Raw genomic sequence first — 23809 nt, forward strand, 5'->3', positions numbered from 1 at the left:
GAAAGACAGACTTGTGAGTTTATATTTAATAAATAAATTTTTATTGAAAAATATCCTCTCATTTATTCACAGTTTCAAGTCTGAAAAAGATAATACTATTCTTGATCAACTCCAACACAGCTGAAACCATTCACTTTCCAAAACAAAATCCCCGAGGTGGCGGATAAATTTGCAAGAGTCACATCAAAGCTTCAAAAGGCACAACATTTTTGTGCAGGATCCTCACTGGAATAAAGTAGTGCATCCACATATCCCACAGAAATTTCCCTGGGCTGACATCAGCAGTTAAACTGTTCCAATGCAGCCTTGCTTACAAAATATATTTCATTAAATACCAAACCAGAGCAGCTGTGAGGTTACATTTTTATGCAAAACATGGATATCACTGCAAAGCCCATTCCTGTAAGAGAAAAATCATTAATTTCTCCATGGTGAAGAACAGTTACATTTATATCCACAACTCCAACTTGGCATTTCAAACAAAGAAACGCTGGGAGCTGAACGAGTTTTGTTGGGATAAAAAGGAATCTGTGCTTTCCCAGGTGTCCAATGTAACAACGTGGTGATAACATCACCTCAGTAAATACAGATATCCCATGGGAACACAGCCCAGTGATCCCATGCAGCAAGGCACTGGTTCTGCTGCTCTGCAGGGTTGCAGTCACTGGATCCCCCTGTTGCTGCCCTCAGAATTTGGAGCCAGCTGCTCCAGTAAATTCAGGATGAGATCCGTGCGTTCCAGCAGGGTCAGGCCCTTGTTGGCAGTCGCCCGCAGGAGCAGGGAATAAACCTGCTTGTTTGTCTTCAGAACCACTTCTTCTTCATTAATGCCCCTACAAAGAAAAGAAATCATACAAATTATTACCCAGCCACGGTATTTTATTGTGCAAATTATCAAGACTGTTATTAAATAACAACATTGATGAGTATCCCTGTGGAACCACATGGCTGGGGTTGTGGAATCTCCTATTTCCTCAGCCCTCCTATATCCTGCTGTTTCACAGAACTGCAGTCAGAGCCCGCTCTTTATACTGCAGGAAAGAGCATAAAATATAAATAAATATTATAAATAAAATGTCCAGGCAGCAGTCAGGTTAATTGCAAGAACTTCAGGAATGACCGAGAAACGTTGAAGCAAATTAAATTCCTCACCCACTTGGCAGAAATCAGACAGGTTCATTTATTATACAGAGCAGGTAGTCAATAAAAAGCCACTGAAATGCAAAGTATTTCTGGGATAAGTTACAAGAATTCCCAGAACAAAGTATTACTTTCAATTACTTTTCCCCTCCGATTTGCACAGCCAAGTTCTGTTCTGCTCCTGCATTTCACTTTGAGAGGATAAACTGGTTTCATTCAGTTTACTGCCAGTCTGCAAGTTTTGCTATCAAATGTTAATTTTCCCACATGTTCTCCTGTCCTCTGCACTTGAGACCCTGAAGCAGCATCTGTGAGCTCCAATTTGCTCCCTTTTCAGCCCATTATTAAGGCATAAAACAGACCTTACCTTCTGCAAAGCAGAAGGGAAGGAAAGCACACAGGATGTACAGAAGGCACTAGAAAGGTTAAATGAAAGGTAGCTTTAAGCTTGGCCTCAAAGGTTCAAGAAGTTGAACACATTTTAACGGTCCCATTTCACAGCATTCAAACATGGTCCCTGCGTGGAACCTTCACTACAAAACCCCACTCAAGAGACAATGACAACCAAGTAAATATGGGGGGAAAAAACCCTACAAACCAAGGAATGAGGTTTCTGCTTTACCACACTTGCCCATGTTATGAGACCAGAGAACTAAACCACTGTACTCAGTGAGCTGGGACATCTGCTCAGTGACACTCTGTTTCACATATTCAGATTGCCACCTTGTGGGAGCTTTTTTAGGAGGTGAAAGCACCTGACACTGCCTAAACCCAGCTAAGAACACACACAGGCTGTGTTCCCCTCATGTTTTCTGTTCACCACTCTCCCACTAGCAAGCAGAATTAATTAATTTCACAGTTTAGTTTTAGCAAAACACCTCTTGCATCAGCAGCACTTCAATTCCAAAAACTACAAACTTCCAAGCCTAAAAGAATCCCCTAAAACTAATGCCCCCTTTTCATAACTTAACTTTTATATAACACTAGAAACAGATCCTGCTCCCTCTCTATTTCCAGCATGACTGATGTGCCCACATTTTTTCTCAAGTATTCTGCTTGCAAAACTACACTGACATTTTATCAAGATATATCCAGAGATCAGCAGCACACAGCAGGTGCTCTGTCCCACATGAAGCCCAGTCTCAGGATGAAGGACACCACATAATGCACCTCATTCCCTGGACAAAGTTTGATTAAAACAAAAGACGAGAAGTGTGCCAGCAAAAACACATCAGTTAAACTGCTTTGTCTGTGAATTTATACCTAGGAGAGGATTTATATCCTCTAAAGGATAAGTTAGATATGAATCACTGATGCTTTACCACATTCTGTGATACCTGTTTTGTGCATTTCAGACCACATTTACAAGTTAGTGTTGTCCTATTTGAATACAGCCATTCAAGTCTGACTTTTTTGTCCTCACTCCTGGACTGATATGAGGAAAGAGGAGAGAAAAAGCTTCCTAGACACACTCAGCAAAGATATTTCTTGGCCATTCCCTCAGTTACACACAAACCCACAGAAAACATTCAATATTTAGATAATCAAGGCATATCTCATCTCCTTCTCCATGCAGAAGGGCCATCTCCATAAAAGAATATATATTACACTTCCTTAAACTTTAAGAGTACACAGTTTGTAGGGATTTGTGGATGACAATCACACTGACACACATGTGCCAAGGTTCAACTTACCCAATCTTCTTTTTGGTTGAAGTTAACAATTTGATGGACTGGAGGAGCAGGAAGGACATTCTGGACTCAAAGATACTGAGCAGTTTCAAGACTTCTTCTTTGTTCAGGCCCACAGAGGAATCACTTGGTGACACACCCTCAGCAGGACTTTTGTCCTTGCTGATCTACAGGGAGAGAAACAACCAAAAACCATTTCACTGAACTCCACCATTTAGACACAGGTAATGAGTCAGAAAACCCCACCTGCAGGTGAGCCAAGTGGTAAAATGTGGAAAATAGGGACTTAAATACTCCATGTTTTGCCCAAAATTGCCAGGAAGGGATAAACACACATCAGCAATTACTGCAAGTAATTATTGATTGAGGCATCAGGAACCTATTCACACTGGCCACAGACAGTCCTCCACATTTTAATAATTAAATATTAAATACACCACAGAGAAAGAACTCCCTTTTTTTTTGGACATACATTCAGAAGTTCTTAGGTAAGGCTTTTAAGGGATAACATGGGCCCTTTAAGGGATAATAAGAGTTGCATGTTTTAATCCATCTCTGGATCATGTTGTAGAAGAATGTTGTTATCCACTTCCAGGCTAGGAGAGAACTGCAATAGATTCTAACTCTGTCCACACTATTTGAGCAACCAGCTCTATGAAAAAGTAACCCAGGAATATTTTAACTGCCAAGTGACCAGTTTTTTGTGAATGCAAGAGCCAGAAGGGAGCAGGTATCACACCACTTGAGGTTCCTTTACCTGTTCACTTTCTGCCACAAGCTCCTTCCTGATGAGCTGGAAAGCACCCTTGGTTTTGGTCATTATATCCAGGGCCCCAAACAAAGTCTTTAATTTCCCAGCACTGCTGTTCTGACCTAAAAAAAGTAAAAATGAAGGACAAATAGCTTATGTTACAGACTGTACTTTTTCTTCCATCTTCAAGAGTTCAGGAGAAAAGCACACACTGTCCTAGTCAGCTGAAAACCAGCAAGATAAAAATGCCTTGTTTCCTCTCTTGAGGAAAATTCTATTCTGAGCAGCAGATTACCCCTGCACTCATACACAATGTAGGTATTTAAAAATGAAACCAAGTAGGCAGTGGGAGTTTGGAAAGCTGTTGTAAGGCAGAGCTACACTTACTGGCCATCTGGAATTCTGCAAAGGCCACTCTTTCCAGCTGCACACGCAGGAACTCACAGGGTGTATCCTTCAGGAGCTGGAAGAGCCGCACTGCTTTGCTGTAGTGAAGATCAGCAAGGACACGGTGCTGCTTCCTCAGGTGTTCATCTCCAACCTGCACTCAGAGCAGGGCACAGAGTGAATCCCAGACAGTGAATGCCAGTGAATGCAGCCACTAAAAAGCTGTATTTGCAAACTGTTGTGAAATACCACATATTTCTTTGGTTAAATAATTCAGATAAATATATCCCAGCTAGAGGTAGAAGGATAAATATCAACCTCCACACACACTGGATGTGTTAAGGATGGAACTGATGCCAAAAACCAACCCAGTGTGTACCAATACCTGGTTCCTCAGGCAGCTGTGGTACATGGAAGCCAGCCTGTGGTGGATGGTGGCAGCCCTGTACTGGCACAGGGGCTGTCGTTCAGACACTGTATCAACATCACAGTACTTCAAGGACTTCATCATGGCTTCACTCACTTCCTTCTCTATCTACAAAGTAAATAAATAGAAAAGCCCAAATTTAAAAACAAACCCGGGAGAGGGACTTTTCATCAGGCCATGTAGTGATAGGACAAGGGGGAAAAGACTTAAGCTGAAAAAGGATAGATTTAGATGAGATATTGGGAAGAAATCCTTCCCTGTGAGGGTGGGGAGGCCCTGACACAGGTTGCCCAGAGAAACTGTGGCTGCCCCATCCCTGGAAGTGTCCAAGGCCAGGTTGGACAGGGCTTGGAGCAACCTGGGATAGTGGAAGGTGTCCCTGCCTATGGCAGGAAACTGGAACAAGATGAGCTTCAAGATCCCTTCCAACCCAAACCATTCTATAATTCCACAATTCCACTACCAATTTTGCTCCCTATACAGTTTTTCAGGAAGACAATTATACATTTTTCCCAGATGTGATGAATGCTCTCTGTTACCTGTTCCTGAGCCTTCCTAGATAATGGAGCATAGTCCTGCTGCAGAGTTGCCATAGTGAAGTAGGTGGTGGAGAGCTCCCAGTTCACAGAATCCCAAACAGCTGGATGCACATCTCTCTTACCCAGCGACCTTAATGCCTTCAGATAGTAGTCAATAGCCTACAGATGACAAAATCATGCACATACAGAGTTACTGCCTGTATTTCTAACAATGAGAAATTAATTTCCCTTTACTCATCATCAAAGGATTCTCAAAATACCTATCTGGGTCTTCTTCAGTATTTTCTTTACACCCATTTGGTAGTAACTTTAATCCTGATCATGCAATTCTCTCTCTCTTGTGTGTGGCACTACAGTACATTAAACATCTGAATGTCACAGCCCCAGAGCAGTGAAATCAAACCTCAGCAACAATATTGAAGCCTGCACAGCAAGGACTGGCATAGTATGAAAGCAGGATAGGTATTTCATCCAAACTTATACATGTTTACCAAGGTATTGCAAGTAAAAGGCATATTAGAGAGTCTGGGCCATGCTAAAACCAGGGTGATGTTACCTTATTGTAATAAAGGGCCTCTTCTGGGGAGAACTCCCTTTTGAAGTCCCCTTCAGCTGCACAGTGGGCCTGGGCACAGATCCTCATCAGCCTTCCTGTGTTGCACAGCAGCAGAGCAGCATTGGTGGCATCATCAATGGACTCAAAATTCTGAATTCCTTCTTCAAAGCAAGAGAAGCTTTTCTTCCAGAGCTGCTGCTCCGTCGTCGAGACGTTTTTACTCACTGGGGTGAAGGCACAAGGCTTAGAGACTCGTTCTTGAAAGGTAACTGAACAAACATTTCCATCATGTTCCCTTTCTCATAAATGACCTTTTAGAATTTAAGGGTGGGAAACGATTCTGAAGACCCAATTCATGGAAAATACTCCTAAGATTACCATATGCTTGAGGGTTTAATACCTGAAATGCACTACTACACATACTGTACTTCCAAAAGAATTCCAATAACATTACACACAAAACACCAGGAAATCTACAGATAAAGCAGATTTTGTTTCTGCAGTAACACTCAGGGTATTGGAGTTACTACTAAAAACTTAAAGCATGGAACAAATAAAATGTGACTTCTACACACAAGTAAAATTCAGTATTTTAAGCTTTGACTTTTGCTACATAACAGTTCTGCAAAGACCCAGAGATGATGACAAATTACAAGATTGAAAGTCCAACCCCAAATCCTTCAAATATTACTTGGACAAAGGTCAGAGGAAACAGCTGGTATTTGGGAAACCACCTGTTTACACTGAACCACCAGCACCTAATTTGTTCTAGTTTATACAGCTCTGACTTGTGGACAAGATATTGCTGGGTTTGCATTCAAAAACAAAACCCCACTGAACACCTGACCCTACAAAGCAGCTTATGCAACTGCATTTCCTCAAAAAAGCCCACCGAAAAATAAACCAGAAGGAAAGATTCCAAGGATTAACTTACCAAAAAGTTCACAGGCTGACTTTACTAAAGTTATTCTTATGTTTAATTTAAACTTCTGCTTGTTCATGCTGGGCTAAACCAAACATATCAAGAAGGCAACATGCCCTCCCTTCCACAACAGAGTTTAAAGTTTCCCTCATGCATTTTTGAGGGCATTCTAGGAATTTTTTTTTCAAGGAATTTTCTCCAAAGCTGTCTATTCCCTTACTCAGTTTAGGCTCAATTAAGTACAGTGTACAAGTAATCTATTGTAGACAATTAAAATGGATATTAAAGAACTACTAAGTTATTTAAATGTCATCTTTACAATCAGAAATAGATGAGCTTTTTCATATTATTTGTGAACTTGATCACTGCTGTAGCTCCATGAAATAGTCAGAAATGGAAAAAAAGGACACTTGCCCACTCTCTCTGTCTGCACTGCAGCAGCCTGGTTCATGTAGAACACTCCAATCTCATTCCTGATATTGCCCATCCTCTTTAGCACCTGGATGTGCTGCTCTGGGTTTTCCTTTTTTAAATTACTGAACAGTAAGATTTCATAAGCTGCTTCATAGCATTTGCAGCTGACAGAAAGCTGGTATTCCAAGTCTGTGGACAAATCCGTAGCCCAGGCAAACACTGGAAAACAAAATGCAAAGCCTGCATGTCAAACAGTATTTCCCAACATATTGAAATCTGGTAAATTTTACTTATTGCTTAAAATAATTACTGTCTCTAGTAATTTTACAGCTTCAGGCTTGTCATCCAATACCTAGACAAGTATGACAGGCTTGAAAAGCTTTCTCTGAAGAAAATAGAAGTGAAGTGCAATAAACCCTCTGCCAGAAATGTTCCTAGTGCATGGTTTTGACAAACACAACAAAATTACTGATGTTTGTCACATATCCAAATTCTGGCACTTGTGTCAGGTTCATACCTTGGCACCTGGATTCTCTGTGAAGACTGTGCAAGATCTCCTGATCTTCTTTAGTCTGGTAATTATATTCTTCAAGATAAGCTGCTCTGTTGTTTGCATTCTGAGCCAGCATTAGCTGGATGTCTCCACAAAGGGTTAAACACTGGCACAGGAACATCAACACCTCTGGAAGCATGCTGCCACAGAGACAACAGTAGGTATCTGTTGGGAAAAAAATCCAGGGATGAGGAAAAAAATTACATATCCCAAGGCTTGACACAGACTGACAGTATAACTGGGTTTTATGTGACCTGTCTGCACAGAGACTGTGACAACACAGGCTCTTCTCAGAACTAACCTATTTTAAACTCATGGTTGCTGATGGTTTAACAAGAGCACTCTGGTAATTACAAATGCTAATGTCAGATTTGACTAAAGGAAAACTGACTTTCTACAGATTAACTCAAATGAGATACAGCTTGAAAAGTTACTATCCAAAAGGTAGAGCTAAAAGTTGATTCTCAAGTCTTTAAGAGACTGAAAGCTGGAGAGTGCTCTGAGTTATCAATAAGCATGTTGATGCTTTGTGCTAAGATCAAGTGGCTTTGCTTTATAAGTCTCCTCCTGCCCCAAGCCCTACAAAAATGGAAGCCAAATAGCAGCACTATAGCACTACTGGCATTTCCTAATTGTTACTCTCATTATGGCACTATTAGCCTGAACAGTCTGATTTAACTGCTTTCCTTTTCCTCAAAATTCGAGTAATACTTGAAGATTTATCTCATTTTAGAGGAGCATCCAATTCTGCTGATGAACAAGTCTAGTATTTCTCAGAGTCAAGAATGTATTTAAATGACATGGGAACCACCAGGCATTTCCAGGGAAAACACACCAGCTTGCAGGGATAGCCCTTAGAGCACAGAGTACTGTCTTGGCCTTGGCACCAGGGTTGAATCCCCCAAACTCAAACGCTCTGAAGTTCCAAATCCACACTCAAGTTTCCCAGCCTGTCAAAATGGAAGCATCTTTCTATCAATCAGTGACTAAAGTTATCCTCACTACAGACTTCTGTCCTGAATAATGAGCCAGACACTTAGTTTAGCTAAACACAAGGTTGTCAGACCTGTCACTGCACACCAGTAGGATAAATCATGCACAGCAATATATGACATTGTGAGAGGTGTCTACAGGCAGTGGCACAGGAGACAAATCCCTTCTAACAACTTACCATGGCACTGCAAAGCCAGCTTGATGTACCGGAGTGCTCTCCCATATTTCTGCAGAATCATGGCAGCATCAGACAGGACATAATAAGCTTTTGATGATTTCAGAATGAGCTGGAGTTTCATTTTGTACTGCCACGATCCAGGAATCATTCCTGACTGACTGGAATGCTTACCCTTCTGAAACGAGCCCACTGCAACAGGAACAGAAGCTGATCAGTAAATCTCTCTGTAACACATGCCAGACACTGGACACAACTTCATCAGCTCAGACAGAATGGAAATTGCCTTATTACAGCCCTGCACAAGCAGAGTTATGGCAGCCTGTCTGCCACTACATTTATCATCTGCAAAATGGACCCAATGCTTGGCACTCTTCCACGTACTCCTCCTGCTATCAGGATGCTGGAACACAGTGAGACAGTGACAGGGCAGCTCACCTCTGCCCTCAAACAGCTTGTGAAACACGGGTGCAGAGGCCAAGACTATTCCCTTAGGTAGCAGAAGAACAGAACAAGAAAGCCACAGGCAGAATTTGTCATGTTATCCAGCAAACCCTTAAGATAAATGTTCTGTTTCAGTTTTGGTGACAAAGCCTCCATTTGTGGGTTTAGCCTCCAGCACAGAAGGAACTGGATAACCTGGTCTTTCCCACAAGGAAAACCAATGACTTTCTCATACTCATTTCAAGATATCCTCTGTGCAAGATTATGATGTTTTTCTTTGATGCTGCAGCAGTTATGGAACCAGAAAGAACAGGCCACTGATTTAAGGCCTGTACCTACCAAAGGACAGAATTTTGCCCTGACAATATTTGCACACAGAAATGAGTCTCTTGCAGGTGGACCTGCAAGGCCTGACTTGTAAGCCCACTATCTTATAATAATATATATAAGAAGTAATTACAGTAAGTAAAATTTTAAGCACTATTAGGACCAAAATAAATTTAACACAGTGACACCTCACACACACACACTGCACATACTCTATATACATACACTATTCTGAAATAGTTCAAATCAGAAATTCCAGAATTGAAAGCCCTTATCCTTTCTGTATGTCTGTAAATATATACATGTGGCACAGAAACTACATAACTGGCCTCACAGAAAACAAACCCATGTACTGGAAAAGCAAAAGTCAACAAGTAGCAGCGCTGCTACTTCAGGGATGAACTCGAGCACAGATCCAGGAATCAAATCAAGTATCTTTTTGTGCAATATTTGCCTCCCACATCCCCCAGGAAGCACTTGTTTCTAAACTGAACAAGTGAATATGTGGGCACTCTCCCTGCCAGCTGGCAGGGAGCTGCAGTGTGTCATCAGTTCCAAGCTGTGAAGGCAGAAGACAGAGCCTGGCTGCAGGAGAGCTGCCATCAGCACACTGCTCTTGCTGAGCTGACCTTGGTAAAGCTTCTTAGGAAATCTTAGTACAAAACCACAACTTTCTGATAGAGGCCTTAAATTCTGTGGTCATGCATCTGATAATAACTAAGAAAAGTGTCTATATCTCCAGGTCATTGTCATCCCAGAGACAATCAAAAAATTGGAAGAGAAACACGAAGACACTGAAAGTCATATCTCAAAACTGAACTGGTTTATTATTTAGAGCTTTTCAAAGGGAGAAAGGGGGGAGAAAGGTAAGAATAAAGAATTGTAAAAATAGGCAAGACAAATTTCTTTCTGAGCTATGCTTACAGGGCTCCTTGGCCTGCAGAGAACTCTGCTACTTTCAGAAGAAAAGTCTTTCCTAGAACCTTTTATGTCACACCAGAGAAAAATAAAATAGACTGTAGTCTGAAACTTCTGGAGTTTGGGTATTTAAGATAACAAAACATCTTTTATTTGCTGCTTCCTTTCACAACCGTAGAGGTAATAGAAAGAAAACAAAATCCTAGTTAACATTTTATATGCAATTCAGCAGCAAGCATAATGTAGGAGCAAATCCTGCCAGAAGGCAGAAGTTCTTCCAGGAAACATCCAAGTCAGACACACAAAGAAATTAAGACTATTTTAAAAACAACCTACAGAACTTAAGGTTCTCCACATACCAAAGCCCAAAATATCAAGCCCTTATGGAAGTCATCTCAAAGCCACATCTTAATAGGGTCCAGTAAAATTATGTGTTTACTCATAAAAAACTCTTTGATATGCAAAATATCCCAAATGAGCTTCTCTCTTCATATTTAAAAAGGAACAGACTGTTCTCCAATTTTAGGTGTTTGCTTTTCCTTAGGCAGTCGTGTAATTAGTGACTTAAGCACACTGCTTTGACAATCAAAATAAAGCAGTAGCAGTTCCTGTTGGCACTGGAAAGGTCTTATTTGCACAACAATACAACTTACTTTTGTCTAAAAATAAGGCCATCTGCTTTTCCAGACACTCGGGACCACCACTGGTGGATTCATCTTCATATTTCAAGGGGATTGGAGTGCTGGGGTCGGCTGCTGGAAGGTCACCCTCCTTTTTAACACTGCTGTCGACAGACTTCAAGCCCTGCAAAAGGAAGAAATAGTTTCACTCACCTTGAGAGCAATATTTAGCAAACATGGAGTAGATCAAGAGTTGGGTGGTGGGTGAGGGAGCACTGGGAAGCTGACAGTGAACTCACCTCCAGGACGTGGTTGAGCACGAGCCGGCAGCGCTCCTCGGTGCCGTGGCAGACTGGGAACGCACAGCTGGGCTTCATGGGAGCAACAGGGAAGGAAGAGAATGAGTGTTCACCATGGGAAATATGAAAATGACTGGCCAGAAGATGCAAATGAGAGGCAGCAGCAAGGAAAAGCGTTAATGGGACACCTGAACTCTGTGCTAAGAGGCGTCACAGTATTTCTCTCCTTTGCTCGGTGAGCAGTTCATGTACCCGGGCCCCTTGGTCCCTCCTGGTAATTCCAAAGACAGTGGAAAGCAAGGATGACTCTATTCCATAACATCATTAAAAAGCATCCAGAGAGGGTCTGCATTGCAGACCCTGGAAGATAAGCAGATTCAATACCACACAGAAATCATATATTCAGCCTACATGAAGTTGCACTTTTGTCACCTTTGAACAACTCAATGCCCTGGAGTTTTTTGGGGAAGTTTGTATTTTTGTTTTCTTCTGGGGTAAAGTAGAAAGGGAAACTCAAATGTTTCTGCACCTGCACAAATTGTCATGTGTTCAACTGATGGACCTTGGAGTGTTCATAATTAAGACAGCAATAGCAGTTACAAATATTTTTAGGAAATCATCATCTTTGCTCCTCAGTACAGATGTTGGAAAAAAGGTTTCACTTTTGACCATTTAGAGCAATTTCATAATCACATCCCTACCTAGGGAAGGCAAGTAAAACATCAGAAGTAAAATGTTATGAACAGTTTCTTCACTGATCTTCCCAGATCCTTGTGTTCCTCTATTTTGTTACAATAATGTCCAGGAAGTGCAATGAAGGCAGTACTGTTACAATTCTGATTATTGGTTTATGAAGCACATATACCCCAAGGAACTTTCAGGAATACTTTGGATATGCATCCAGCTCTTTCCTTAGACACCATATGTATACATGTGCAGAGTAAAGTGTCATCTCTATTTTAAAATTAACTATAACCAAAATTTCAAGGAAATCAAAATTGCTGTCTTCTGACCAGTTACTTGGAAAGACAAATAAAAGTGGGAATTCAAGGACTAACTCTTTGAAAATGAAGTAGCTGATGCTCCTGGAGAAAAGATCAAACATTAAATGTGGGTCCAGAAAAAATTACTAAGATACCCAAGGTATCCACACGAACTCATGGTCATCTCAAAATGGCCAAGGGTGACAATTCTTTCTCTACTGCCAAGACAGGAATATGCAAAATTTTGCCCTAAAGAACATATGGAAGATGGTAGGGAAAAATCTGCATTAAACTGTAAAATTCAAACACCTCAAATTTTATGAGCAGCTCATAAAAAGTTTCTTTTCCCCCCTTCAGTTACCCTGAAGACAAAACTAACAGGTAACTGAATTTCACTGCCCAAGTTTGTCACAGGAACTGAATCTTCCCAGAAAACCCCTAAAACCCCCCCAGTGTCACTCACACGTATCCGATGCACAGACTTGTACTTTTCTGGCACTGACAACTCTCCAACAGATTTGATTATTGCCACTGCTTTATTGTCATCTGGGGGGTCAGAACTGTTACTGTAGGAACCATTTTCATCACTGTCTGGCATTTCTTCCTCTTCCTCGCTGTAACTCTCATCAGAATTTCCATTTATAGGGAAGTCTGTACTGTCTTCTTTCTTAGGTTCATCCAACTGAAAAAGCTCTGATAACATGTAGTTTGCTGAAGCAATAATCTTTTTAAAGAAGAGAAAAAAAAATAAGTCATTTTCAAGGTATACTTTTCTTCTGAGAGACAAGAACAATATAAATTATCTTAGAATAAGGAGGACAGAGCACATGCAAACAGGTGTTTAATAACCTGTAAACAGAGCCTGATCAAGTTCCCTGAGAGGGAGAAAGATCCAAGCCTAATCAAGTTTAGAAGAGAATAAAAAAATCAACTGGTAAAGAATGAGTATTGCCTGTTCTAAGAGCTTGTAGATAACAGGAGACAGCCCAAGGATCTGATGCAAGAAAAAAAATTGAAGATTCCACTGGGATTTTGAGGACTTTTCACAGCTTTAGAAGGAATCTACGAAATTCTTAATAGTTTACAAGAGAAGGTGTAGCACATATTAACTAATCAACTTTAAATACAATTCAGGTTTTTCACATCACATTTTTGGGATTAATTTTCAGCTGAAAACAGCTTAAATCTAAATCATTTATAGGCTGTCTAACCCAACCCACTTGCTGCAAGCAGGTTGTCCAGTTGGGATGGAGATTATAACCTCTCTGGTTGACCTGTCTCAATTTTCAGCCACCTTCAGAGCAAAAATGTTCTTATATTCAAATTTTACACTGTCTATCCAAGATCTGCTCCCAAAAGGCTCCTTGGGAACAAGAGTAAAAGAGCAAAGGTAATGACAAGTTCCTTTTTAGAGAAGGACAGGAGACTCGTGCAGCAATGAGGGTCACCAAAGGCAACTAATTAAAGAAAATAGCATGGGAATTCTTTAAACACAAAATCAACTTTTAAGGATTATAAATAAATTTAAATTCTCTCCCTTGAAAGGAGGAAGAAGCACACACCCGGTGCATTACAGTGACAGCATTTCTATTTATTTACACAAAAATACAAGAAAACACAGAATTCTTACTTGAGGGTGTCTGCCATTGTCCAATAACTTCAGACAATTCAGGAGCAATGTTCTGATAGTGCCATAGTGTTTCTTGTTCTGGTTTTTCTTCAGCATCATATTGCAAGCAACTCTGAAAGAAAGTTGAACAAAACAGTAAAATCCCTGGTTAATTTCTTTGTGCTTAGAAGAAAAAGAAGCTTCAAACAATTCTACTGCCAGTGTAAACCTGCCAAACTTTAGGATGGGTCTACAACTTTCTTACATGGAGGAATGGTGAAAAGGAGAAAGGCTGTTTTGATTTAGTAGGACCGAAGTTTACCAGGTTTATGTGTGTGATTGTCATTTGATCATGATTTTTGGTCTGTATTCTTAACACAACTGCACCAAGAACTAAGTATTAGGACAAAAATTATGAAAAACTCACTTGTACAGAAGAATTGCCACTGGCATTGTAAAAGGGTTTTGGTATTTGTCTTCTGTCTCTTCACAAAGTGTGGTGAGGTCATAGAGCTTTACTATATCACTCCCACTTGCTGCAAAATAAAATCTTTCATTAATCAACATGACTTTACCATAAATCTTTTCAAATTAATCTAAACCTCCTTACCTTTAAACAACCAATAAGTATGTCCTTCTTTGGTGCAATTTGATTTCAGAAAAGACAAGATATTTTGAGCAATATCTTTTATCACTTTGGTCGAAAAATTTGAGTTTTCCAAATTGGGAATATCTTCAGTCTTGATCATTTCATATTTCTGCAAAGAATGTATGTTAAAACTCAAGATTAGGAGGGTTTTCTGCCACCTACGCCCCCAAAATTCATGTATCAGTGTCTCTATCAACAGCTAAAAGAAACAAAGGCTACAATTATGGTAAATTGAGTTAATTTCTATGATTTTAAGCAAAAACATCTTGACTAAACTACTCAATAAAAGCTTTCAGAAGGATCCACTTTGTGACAAACATGGTAAATGGAGAAAAAAAAAGATGTCTTGGCAAGATTTTAAGATGTAAGATGATTTCTGCTGTTGCATTTTTTATTTTTGCCTTCACTCATATATCAGGGGAAGAAGTAATCTTGCATGCATGAAAGGGAGGGGAAAAAAGAACACTATTTTTAGATGACTGCTGCAAGCTGTCTACAGGCCTCTCATTCTGCAGCACAGGATTTTTGTAATCTTTTTTTGTCAGAACAGTAGAGAGAGATCTGCTACAACTGAAGCCATTTCAAAAACTAGAGAACAGATTATTCTATTGCCCCCTAATGCAAAGGGCCAGACTTACCTGAACAATTCCATTCACATGAAAGCACATCACGAGCTCTGGGACGTTGCATATTAAGTTGTCCAACCAATAGTCAATTCCTGTTAGCACATTTATTGGCTTGTTGTTATCCCTGAAACCAAATATTTCTAGTGTTATTTAAGTATTTATTTACTGCTGAGAGTACATTAGGGACGTTTACTAATGGGATTTAGATTTAAGTTACCTGAGAGGGGACGGATACCAAAACAATTATTTGTGAATTGTTATAACAATGAGCTGTATCAAAACAGATTCACTGATCTCTCCAATGGAATATGCTCACATTCCATCAGCAGTTTGCAATTTTTGCCCACACTGAAACTTGAACAAGTTTCAGATGTCACATTATTACCAACATATGTACTTAACAAGGTCTAAAGGAATAGCAGTATTAGCTGCAACTAATTATAGCACAAATAATCTCCCAGACCTTCCTCACAGAGCAAGGTGCTATTAATTCCTAGATGTGTCTTTAAAAGATGACAAATACACCAAGTGAGTTTCAAGTTTTTGCTCATTCTTTGCCTGTGTAGAGGCAGAAACAGAAAGACTAGTAATCAAGTGATCAACATCAAAGTGTGACTGGAATACCTCTGTTTTACTGTTTAATAATATTTTAAGTACTTTTGCCCAACTTGCTTATTAAAATTCAGAGTTCCAGTAGGAGAAATTACTGCAAAAAACACAGATAAATAAATAGGAAGCAAAGCAACAAATCAGTCAAGGCTATTTCCTGAAGTTCCAAGCTCACCTGAGACGCAGGCTCACAGCAGGGTATCTCCCACCTCCAAATATTGGCATGTTTGATCCCACCAACATGTGGATATCTTCAAAGGTCCACAAGATATTACGGACAAAGTCGTTTTTAAGTCCCTTCATTAAGAGAAAAAAGATTGGGTCTATAAATCACTGGCATCAGACTTGGTCTCTGTGACATTCTGTGGAATTATGAGACAGCAAGAAGCCAAAGCAGCAACTAAAAGACAGCACGTGATGAACTAGGCTACGCATTCACGGGAACTGAAAAGACTCGGGGTGCAGATGCCACAAAAGCTACTTCTACAGGGGACTGAGGTTCTCTCTGGGTTCCAATTTAGACCAGATTTGAAGTGTGTGATGTTCAGACTGGGGGTTCAGATCTCACAGATATCATACCTGACTGTTTTCCCCGTCATTGAACAAAGGAGTCAGGTTTTGTTCTTTGGGGGCTGAGGCCACGTGCCCCACTATATATGAGGGTTCAAGAGGCACATTTCCCTGTGGAAAGCACAAGGATAAGGAGTGATTCTGCTGCTGAGGTCAAGTTAGGCCATTCAAAGAGAATATGAACAACAAAAGCACATAAGGGAAAAACCTTTACCTCTAACATCTTTAAATAAGTATGTATTAAACTACCACAAGCCTCTAGTCAGTGACTAGAATGCTTCTTTTCTATAGATAGCACCAAAGTTTTCTGTACTTGATTTATACACTCAGAGGCTCTGGAAAGAAATCAGAAAGTGTTCCTAGGAACTCCTGATTAACTCAGGGGCAGCACCAGATTATCAGTCTCCAGAAGCAAAACCTCTTTCCTGTTGTTTTATTTATAAATTAAAGAAAATCACAGTGTGCTGCTCCACAGCTTCTTTATGATAAACAGTCTGCTGATTGGGCAATAGCTGCTCAAGAGGGTAGAAGGGAGAAGTAGTCCTTTTTCTAGCAGTTTTTAAGTACTGAAATATTTCTCCACTCTGGAATATTGCTACAGCACAGCACATGCAGTTACATTTTTATGGATAATGAAGATTAGAAATTCCCTAAGCTGGCTGACCAAGACACTGAGTTGGTAATACTGTGCAAGCACAACTAGAGCATCATTATTCTATTAATGCAGAATGAATACAACAGATATTTCAACCTTTCCAAAACTGAATCAATTCCTGGTTTATATTACTCAAAACCCCACAGGAATCAACAGTTTTCATAAATAAGTTTAGCCACAGATGGAAACCCTGACTCAGGGCCTGATAATAATCAGTTTGTTGCATAATTACTATAAACATATCCCTTTTCATTTGTGTAATCTCATAGTAAGTATCTGTAAATGTTGCTTAACTGTTTTGCAAATGCTTTCATAGATGTTCATTTTCCTCTTCCCCTAGTAAATTAAAGGCCACAAAAGACTGATTTTAATGGCAGATTTAAAAAGAAAGGCCAGAACCTTAAGCTTCCACACACACTTTTTGAACATCATTTTAGATAAGGTCATTGATGACTCCTCCTAGCCAAATGCTTTATTTCTGAGCAATGCTGGAATAAATAACAATTTAACATTACAGCCACAGTACAAAGTAATTTCTGAAATTTGGAGCTCTGAAACACTGGCATAAGCTAAGCTGCACTTCTTGCCAAGTTCTCCTCATGCCTTAGTTCAGCTCTTTCAGCATTTCAACATTTCAACATCTGTGTCTCTACAAACACTGAGGTGCCACATAAAACATTCCACACACCAACCTGGTTGGAGGCACCTGGATCTTCAGATAACGAGGAAGGCATTTCAAAAGGAGCTGGCCAGGAGGCCCTTCCTGCTTCATCACTCTCACCTGCAACAGGACCCTCCTGGTGCTGTTTGGAAGTGGAAGGAACAGGCTGAGCAGCTCCATCACCATTAATGCTGACAAAGAAACATTGGAAAGTTCAGTTGACAATATGCAAACAGATCCATTTTAGAGTTATGTTCGATGCACTGTTCTCAACAAATGACTTGGCTAATATGCAGTTAATTAAGTCAGGTTGTTTATTTTATGCTTTAATACTTCGATTTTAAAGTAAAATACTTCAATTTCTGGTAAAACATTCACATGTTATTTCCTGATCTCGTCCCTCAATTTCCTCTGTATAAGGCTAAGTCAGTAAATAAGACAGACCATAATGGAATTTTAACATTTACTTCAGGACCAGAAATGAGGCAAAAGTAAGTGGTGCAGAATTCAAGATTCATGCAGACAGAAGGTTACCTGTAATACAAAAATTTAGAAAGTATAGCCTTCTGGTACCAGTGTTCTTTACTCTTCTTTTTTCTTTGCCACTTCTGATCAATCAGCCTTTGATAAAATTCTTTCAGCCACGTCCAGTCCCCTGTCTAAGCAGTATTAAAGATAAAATCAAAATTAAGATCAAAAAGTAAACAAAGTGTCTTATAAACTTGCAAATATTCATCCAAAACAAGAAAACAAATCCAGAAAACAACTTCATAGCTGAAGTCCTGAATTGAAAATTTAACTTCTAGAAAAGTTCTTAGTGAAAATTTGACTTCATTAGAAAAGTCAGAAACATAAGAGGTGACACAGTAACAAATATTTATTTAAAATAAAATTAATCAAATAGTTTAGCAATACTGAAGTAATTACAGGAAAGTGGGACATGGAATTTTAGTCCTACAATACCCTAAATACAGGACATCAGATGTGGTCCATGGCTAAACTGATTGCTGCAGAACAAAGCACCTCTGGCACTCACATATGATCCTCAGGAACTTCCATACATATTTCCTTGCTGGCTACTCTGTTCCTGAAATAATGCATTTTGATGCCACACTTAACAAAAGCCAACTGGTTCACCTGAGAGGATCTCATGAAGAGCTCCTGAATATCCAGCTCATCCAAGAGAAGCGTCCTCCCGATGCGATGCACGGCCATGCTCACGTGGGACTTGCTGTAAGGGATCTTCAGGAGCTTTTTAATGTTCTGGCAGGAGAAAAGTGAAAAGAGACAATATTCAATGTAATTATACTGCACTGTAAGACAATTCTAAGGCTCCATCAACGCTGACTTGGGAAGACAAACACCATCACTCCAAACATCCTCCCTTTATTGTTCTTCCCCCCAGCCCCCTTTGGTCATTTGGGGTCACCTGTCCTGGCCATGATTCCTGCCAGTTTTCCAGGCACCCCCATCCCCTCACTAGTGCGGCAGTAGAAGCAGGAAAGGCCTTGGCTCTGTGTAAGCCCTGCTCAGCAGTAACAAAAATATCTCTGTATTATCAGCCCTGTGTTCAGCACAAATCCAAAGCAATCCCAGACCAGCCACCAGGAAGAAAATTCCCCCAGCCAAAACCAGCACACACGCTCAGGAAAGTAAAACCTTATAGTGCCAGTGATTTTAAACCATTCCTCAAGAAAATACATTTGTTGAGGTCAGAGAACACAAATGACAGTGAGAGAGAGACCAAGCAGTCAGCAAACACTACACACACGATTTAAACGTGTTCTGTCTTTTGATAATCATGACCAGCTATCAACAAAACATTACAAAACAAATGCAAGTGGATGGTTTGGATTTTAAAGCTTTATCTTCACCACAGGAATAGCAACACTTTGTCGGGTGTCCAGAGGAATCTGGAGAGAGATATAAGTCTGAATACAAATCTGCCAAATCTTAACACAGTAAATGAGTGTGTATGTTCCTTCTGAACAGCCTCATCTGAATTCTACAGGTATTTCCACCACCAAAAAGCTGACACAAATCAGAGGAAAGAAGCAGCAAGTTGGAAGGCAGCTCTCTATTCTAGATATGAATAGAAACAGAAATCATCTTCAGAGTAATAATTTACATCAGAATAACTAATTTCAAACACTCAAGACAACTGCCTTGCAAGAGTGATGTGCTACATTCACTAAACTGCATATTTTAGCTGGAGATTATTTGTAGAAACCCACAGAAAATATGATTTTCTCTCTGCATCTCTTAGTGATCACAACTCCCTTACATGGCAGGGCAGAAGTTTGGGAATCTGTGTTTCACTGGGGGATCTTTGCTTTTCCTCAAAGGACACAAAGATGCCAGAAAGCCCTGACAGTATCTTAAAATAAAGTTTATGCAATACAAGAGTTTGAATGACAGAACTTAAAAAGTTGTACATACCTCTGAATCAGACACCACATCTACATCATTTCCAACTGAGTCAATGAAGTCATAAGCCATCCCAAAGCTATTTAAAAAATTATGACAAGTTAACACAGGTGCAGCATGACATTAGAGACCTGGTTATAAGTCTTATTAAATCTTTGAAAGGTTTTTTCATTAAAAAGAAATAGTCCAGCTAAACACCACCAAGTGTAATGAGACTTAAAATTAATGACCAAAACAATTTCATTTTCATACTCTACAAGTTTTTCAAAGATACCTTTGAAAGTGCTTAGATCTGATTTCAAGACATTCTAAAATACTTGAAGCTTTGTTGAATTCAAGAAAAAATTGAAGCTATGGGAAATCAGCGAAATTGAGTTGTTTCTTTAACACTAAAAAGAACAGTTTTTCAAAGAGTTTCTCTCTAAGGCATTAAGCCTGTTAAATACTTCAATTTTAGTAACTGTCATCTAATTTCACCTCTTATTTTTCAAAACTGCCCTGCATGTTGTAACAGACACATCCCTGTATATTCCTCCACCCTCATTAAGGCCTCTCTAAATTACAAGCTACTTAAGTTAGAATATTTCAATGTACAGATCATTCTTTAAAATTAAACCAGATATTACTATAACCCCAAAAATACACGATGTGCAAGTGTCCAAAGTTATACTTGTGCTATCAGCTTTTTAATACTGACACTAGAGAGAGATTCAACTGCCAGCCTCTATTTGATAAATAAACATAATATCGAAAATAAACAGCAAAAAATCATAAAGCCCTGAAATACATGTTAACCTGCTCAAAAAAGGACAGCTCCTAAAAGAGATTATGAGGATTTAAACACAGACCTTCCACAAACTGTTTAATTTCACTGACTGGTTGACTTGGTGTGAATTTGCTTGTTCAGCACAGGATTTGAGCCTCCTGTTTATAAACACTCTGAACTCAAGTCATTCAACTGTTTAACAAACATTCACAGTGAAAGGTAACACTGCTTTTTGAGTTTGCCCCTTATTTCACCTCCTGTGTTCACTCCGGATATAACCAGGAAATTCCATTTGCCATTAGTTTTTCAGATCCAGTTTGTAAAGATCCAGAAGAGCTACAAATTGGCTCTTGGCTTCCAAGGGGAAGCATATTTGTTCCATTTTCACCTGTTATCACAAGCAGGCTGGCTGACTGAACCAATGCAGTTTAATTTTGGCCAACCAGTGAAGAATATAAAATCAGCTTGACTGTCTCAGGCAAGGTGTCAACATGCACTTGAACAAAACAATCATCCACAGCATTACCAGCATCATTAATCATTTACAAAGGAGACAAGATTATAGCATAAAGGTAAGAACTCAAGATGAAAAAGTAGAGGGAGAATGGTTAAGACTAAGCAATAGCTTGTTGCTACGGTAAAGTCTGTACTTTACCCTTTAGATGACACAGATTCCAAGTTCACTATTAGAATTCTTCATAAAGGCCTGGAAGAAAATAATTACCTTGAGAAGGGTTTACTTTTTTTGCTGTTGCCCAGAATGGTTGTCCCTGCTGGCCCCAGCTTGGCACTCTCACGTAACCAGTTGGCCGGGGGGAGCTTCAAGTCTGTTTTCTCCTGGAGCCGAGCAAAGGCTGCCTGTGGTGGGGCAGAGGAGTATTTCACCACTGCACTGCTCTTCACTTCATTGCCTCCAAGGAACAGCAACGACCCCTGGTTTGCAAGGAGAAATTAGCCTTTTATTTTTAAAATGTTGGCAATTAAAACTATCAGGCTTGCTCTCTAATCAGGTATTTTTACTGGTAAGTGACCAAACCCCAGTCCTGTATTCACTTACCTCTTTCTCCTGCATGTGCTCGTATTTCAGTTATCCTGATCCCAACACTTGTGTCAAACACAAGCTCCACTTCATGAGTTATCACAGAATCATTAAGGTTGGAAAAGACCTCCAAGGTCATCAAGTCCAACTTATGCCCAATTCCCACCTTGTTCCCCAGCCCAGAGCACTGAGTGCCACGGCCAGTCCTTCCTTGGACATCTCCAGGGATGGGCACTCCACCACCTCCCTGGGCAGCCCTTTCCAATGCCTGAACACCCTTTCCAGGAAGAAATTCCTCCTGATGTCCAACCTGACCCTCCCCTGGCCCAGCTTGAGGCCATTTCCTCTCCTTGTCCCTTGTTCCCTGGGAGCAGAGCCTGAATTCCACTCCCCCTGGGCTCCCCCCTCCTGTCAGGGGGTTGCAGAGCCAGAAGGTCCCCCCTGAGCCTCCTTTTCTCCAGGCTGAGCCCCCCCAGCTCCCCTCAGCTGCTCCTGGTGCTCCAGACCCTTCCCCAGCTCCGTTCCCTTCCCTGCACACACTCCAGCCCCTCAATGTCCTTCTTGACATGAGGGGCCCAAAACCTCCCCCGGGATGTGAGGTTTGACCTCAGCAGTGCCCAGCACAGGGGGAATATTCACTGTCCTGGTCCTGCTGGACACACCATGGCTGATCCAAGCCAGGTGCCACTGGCCTTCTGGGCCACCTGGGCACAGTCATGGGGCTGAAGTGCCATTAAGGTCAGCTCCCCATGGAACGTGAAATCACTCAGAAAGGCCAAAATTAAAACATAACTCCCACTAAAGTCTGAGAAAATAAGTGTTGACTAAGACCAAGTGTTTACTAACACCGACATTAGAGCTAAACACTCCAAGTAATAACAAATAAATAACTCTCACGGCTGCCTGTTTCTTGCTAAATACAGCAAGACCCGCGGCTGTCACACGCGTGTGAGAGGCTCTGGAGTGACACACGTTAAGGGAAAAACAGCTCCACAGGACACTATTTATGTAAATGCGATGCACCCGGGAACAACAACAGCAACACCGCTCGCAATTAGCGCTTAATCATAATTAGCGAGCTGCCTACCGCACTCCGGCCCAGACAGCGGCATTCCAGACTGGAAAGAGGATCAAAGCCACCACTTAAATTAGAGCACCACTAGGGGATGTGTTCGCAACCACGGCTCGTAACCCCCCCTCAGCGCCGCTCCCTCACGGCCCCCCCTCTACCGCCCGTACCTGCTTGGGCTCCTCGGCGTCCCCCCTGAGCGGGGCAGCGGCGCCCGCGCCGCAGGGCTCCTCCATCGCCCGGGGCTGGAGCGGGAACAGAGCCGGGAACGGGGAACAGGGAGCGGGAGCTGAGGCGCTTCCCGGAGGCGGCCGGCCGGGAACAGCCGCCTCTCTGCGAAGACTCCGCGAGAAGGCGCGGGGAAGGCGGGCTCGGGGCGGCGCCGTGAGGGGCGGGGGCGGCACCGTGAGGGGCGGCGGCCACAGCGCGGTTACACAGTCACAGAACCAGTTCGGGTGGAAAAGACCTCCGAGATCATCCAGTCCAACCTGTGACCGATCACCACCTTGTCAGCCAGAGCAAAGCCCTGAGTGACACGTCCAGTTGTTCCTTTAACACCACCGTGATCGTGACTGCACCACCTCCCTGGGCAGCCCCTTCCAACGCCTGACAGCCCTTTCCATGAAGAAATTCCTCCTGATATCCAACCTGGACCTCCCCTGGCGCATCTTGAGGTCACTGTCAAGAGGAAATGGCCTCAAGTTGTGCCTGGGGAGGTTTAGATTTCATATGAGGAAAAAATTCTTCACAGAAAGGATGATTTGACATTGGAAGGGGCTGCTCAGGGAGGTGGTGGAGTCACCGTCCTTGGAGGTGTTTAAGGATTAAAGGAACTTAATCCTGGACGTGGCAGTCGGTGCTCTGGTCTGGTTGACAAGGTGGTGGTGGGGCATAGGTTGAACTCGATGATCTCCGAGGTCTTTTCCAACTGAATTGATTCTGGGATTCTGTGCTAGGACAGTGTGCTGCCTCTCAGCATCGTCTGCGTGT

General features: G+C 41.3%; 1 protein-coding gene across 4 annotated transcripts; it reads right to left on the bottom strand.

Moving 5' to 3' along the window:
- Nucleotides 1-4: 4 nt before the first annotated feature.
- On the bottom strand, nt 5-23136 carry EDRF1 (erythroid differentiation regulatory factor 1). 4 transcript variants are annotated; one of them, XM_018078459.3, is made up of 25 exons: nt 22990-23136; nt 21436-21569; nt 19958-20024; nt 18656-18781; nt 18053-18177; nt 17550-17709; nt 16212-16313; nt 15808-15929; nt 15036-15147; nt 14359-14506; nt 14176-14284; nt 13770-13881; nt 12603-12863; nt 11157-11228; nt 10891-11041; nt 8552-8740; nt 7345-7545; nt 6828-7046; nt 5492-5715; nt 4936-5094; nt 4355-4504; nt 3970-4123; nt 3589-3704; nt 2835-2998; nt 5-833 (listed from the first exon to the last, which is right to left on the bottom strand). In XM_018078459.3, exons 1-25 carry the CDS (start codon nt 23053-23055, stop codon nt 662-664), a joined length of 3615 nt encoding a protein of 1204 aa, XP_017933948.3. In that variant the 5' UTR covers nt 23056-23136; the 3' UTR covers nt 5-661. The 4 variants fall into 4 exon arrangements, with proteins under 4 accessions (XP_017933948.3, XP_017933947.3, XP_017933950.3 ...); XM_018078458.3 differs by having other exon boundaries at nt 21436-21644; XM_018078461.3 differs by lacking the exon at nt 22990-23136 and adding an exon at nt 22838-22919.
- Between the last annotated feature and the right edge of the window lie 673 nt (nt 23137-23809).

Source organism: Manacus vitellinus, unplaced genomic scaffold (assembly GCF_001715985.3).
Source record: "Manacus vitellinus isolate BGI_N305 unplaced genomic scaffold, ASM171598v3 scaffold_40_pilon, whole genome shotgun sequence".
In the NCBI taxonomy this organism is placed as follows: Eukaryota; Metazoa; Chordata; class Aves; order Passeriformes; family Pipridae; genus Manacus; species Manacus vitellinus.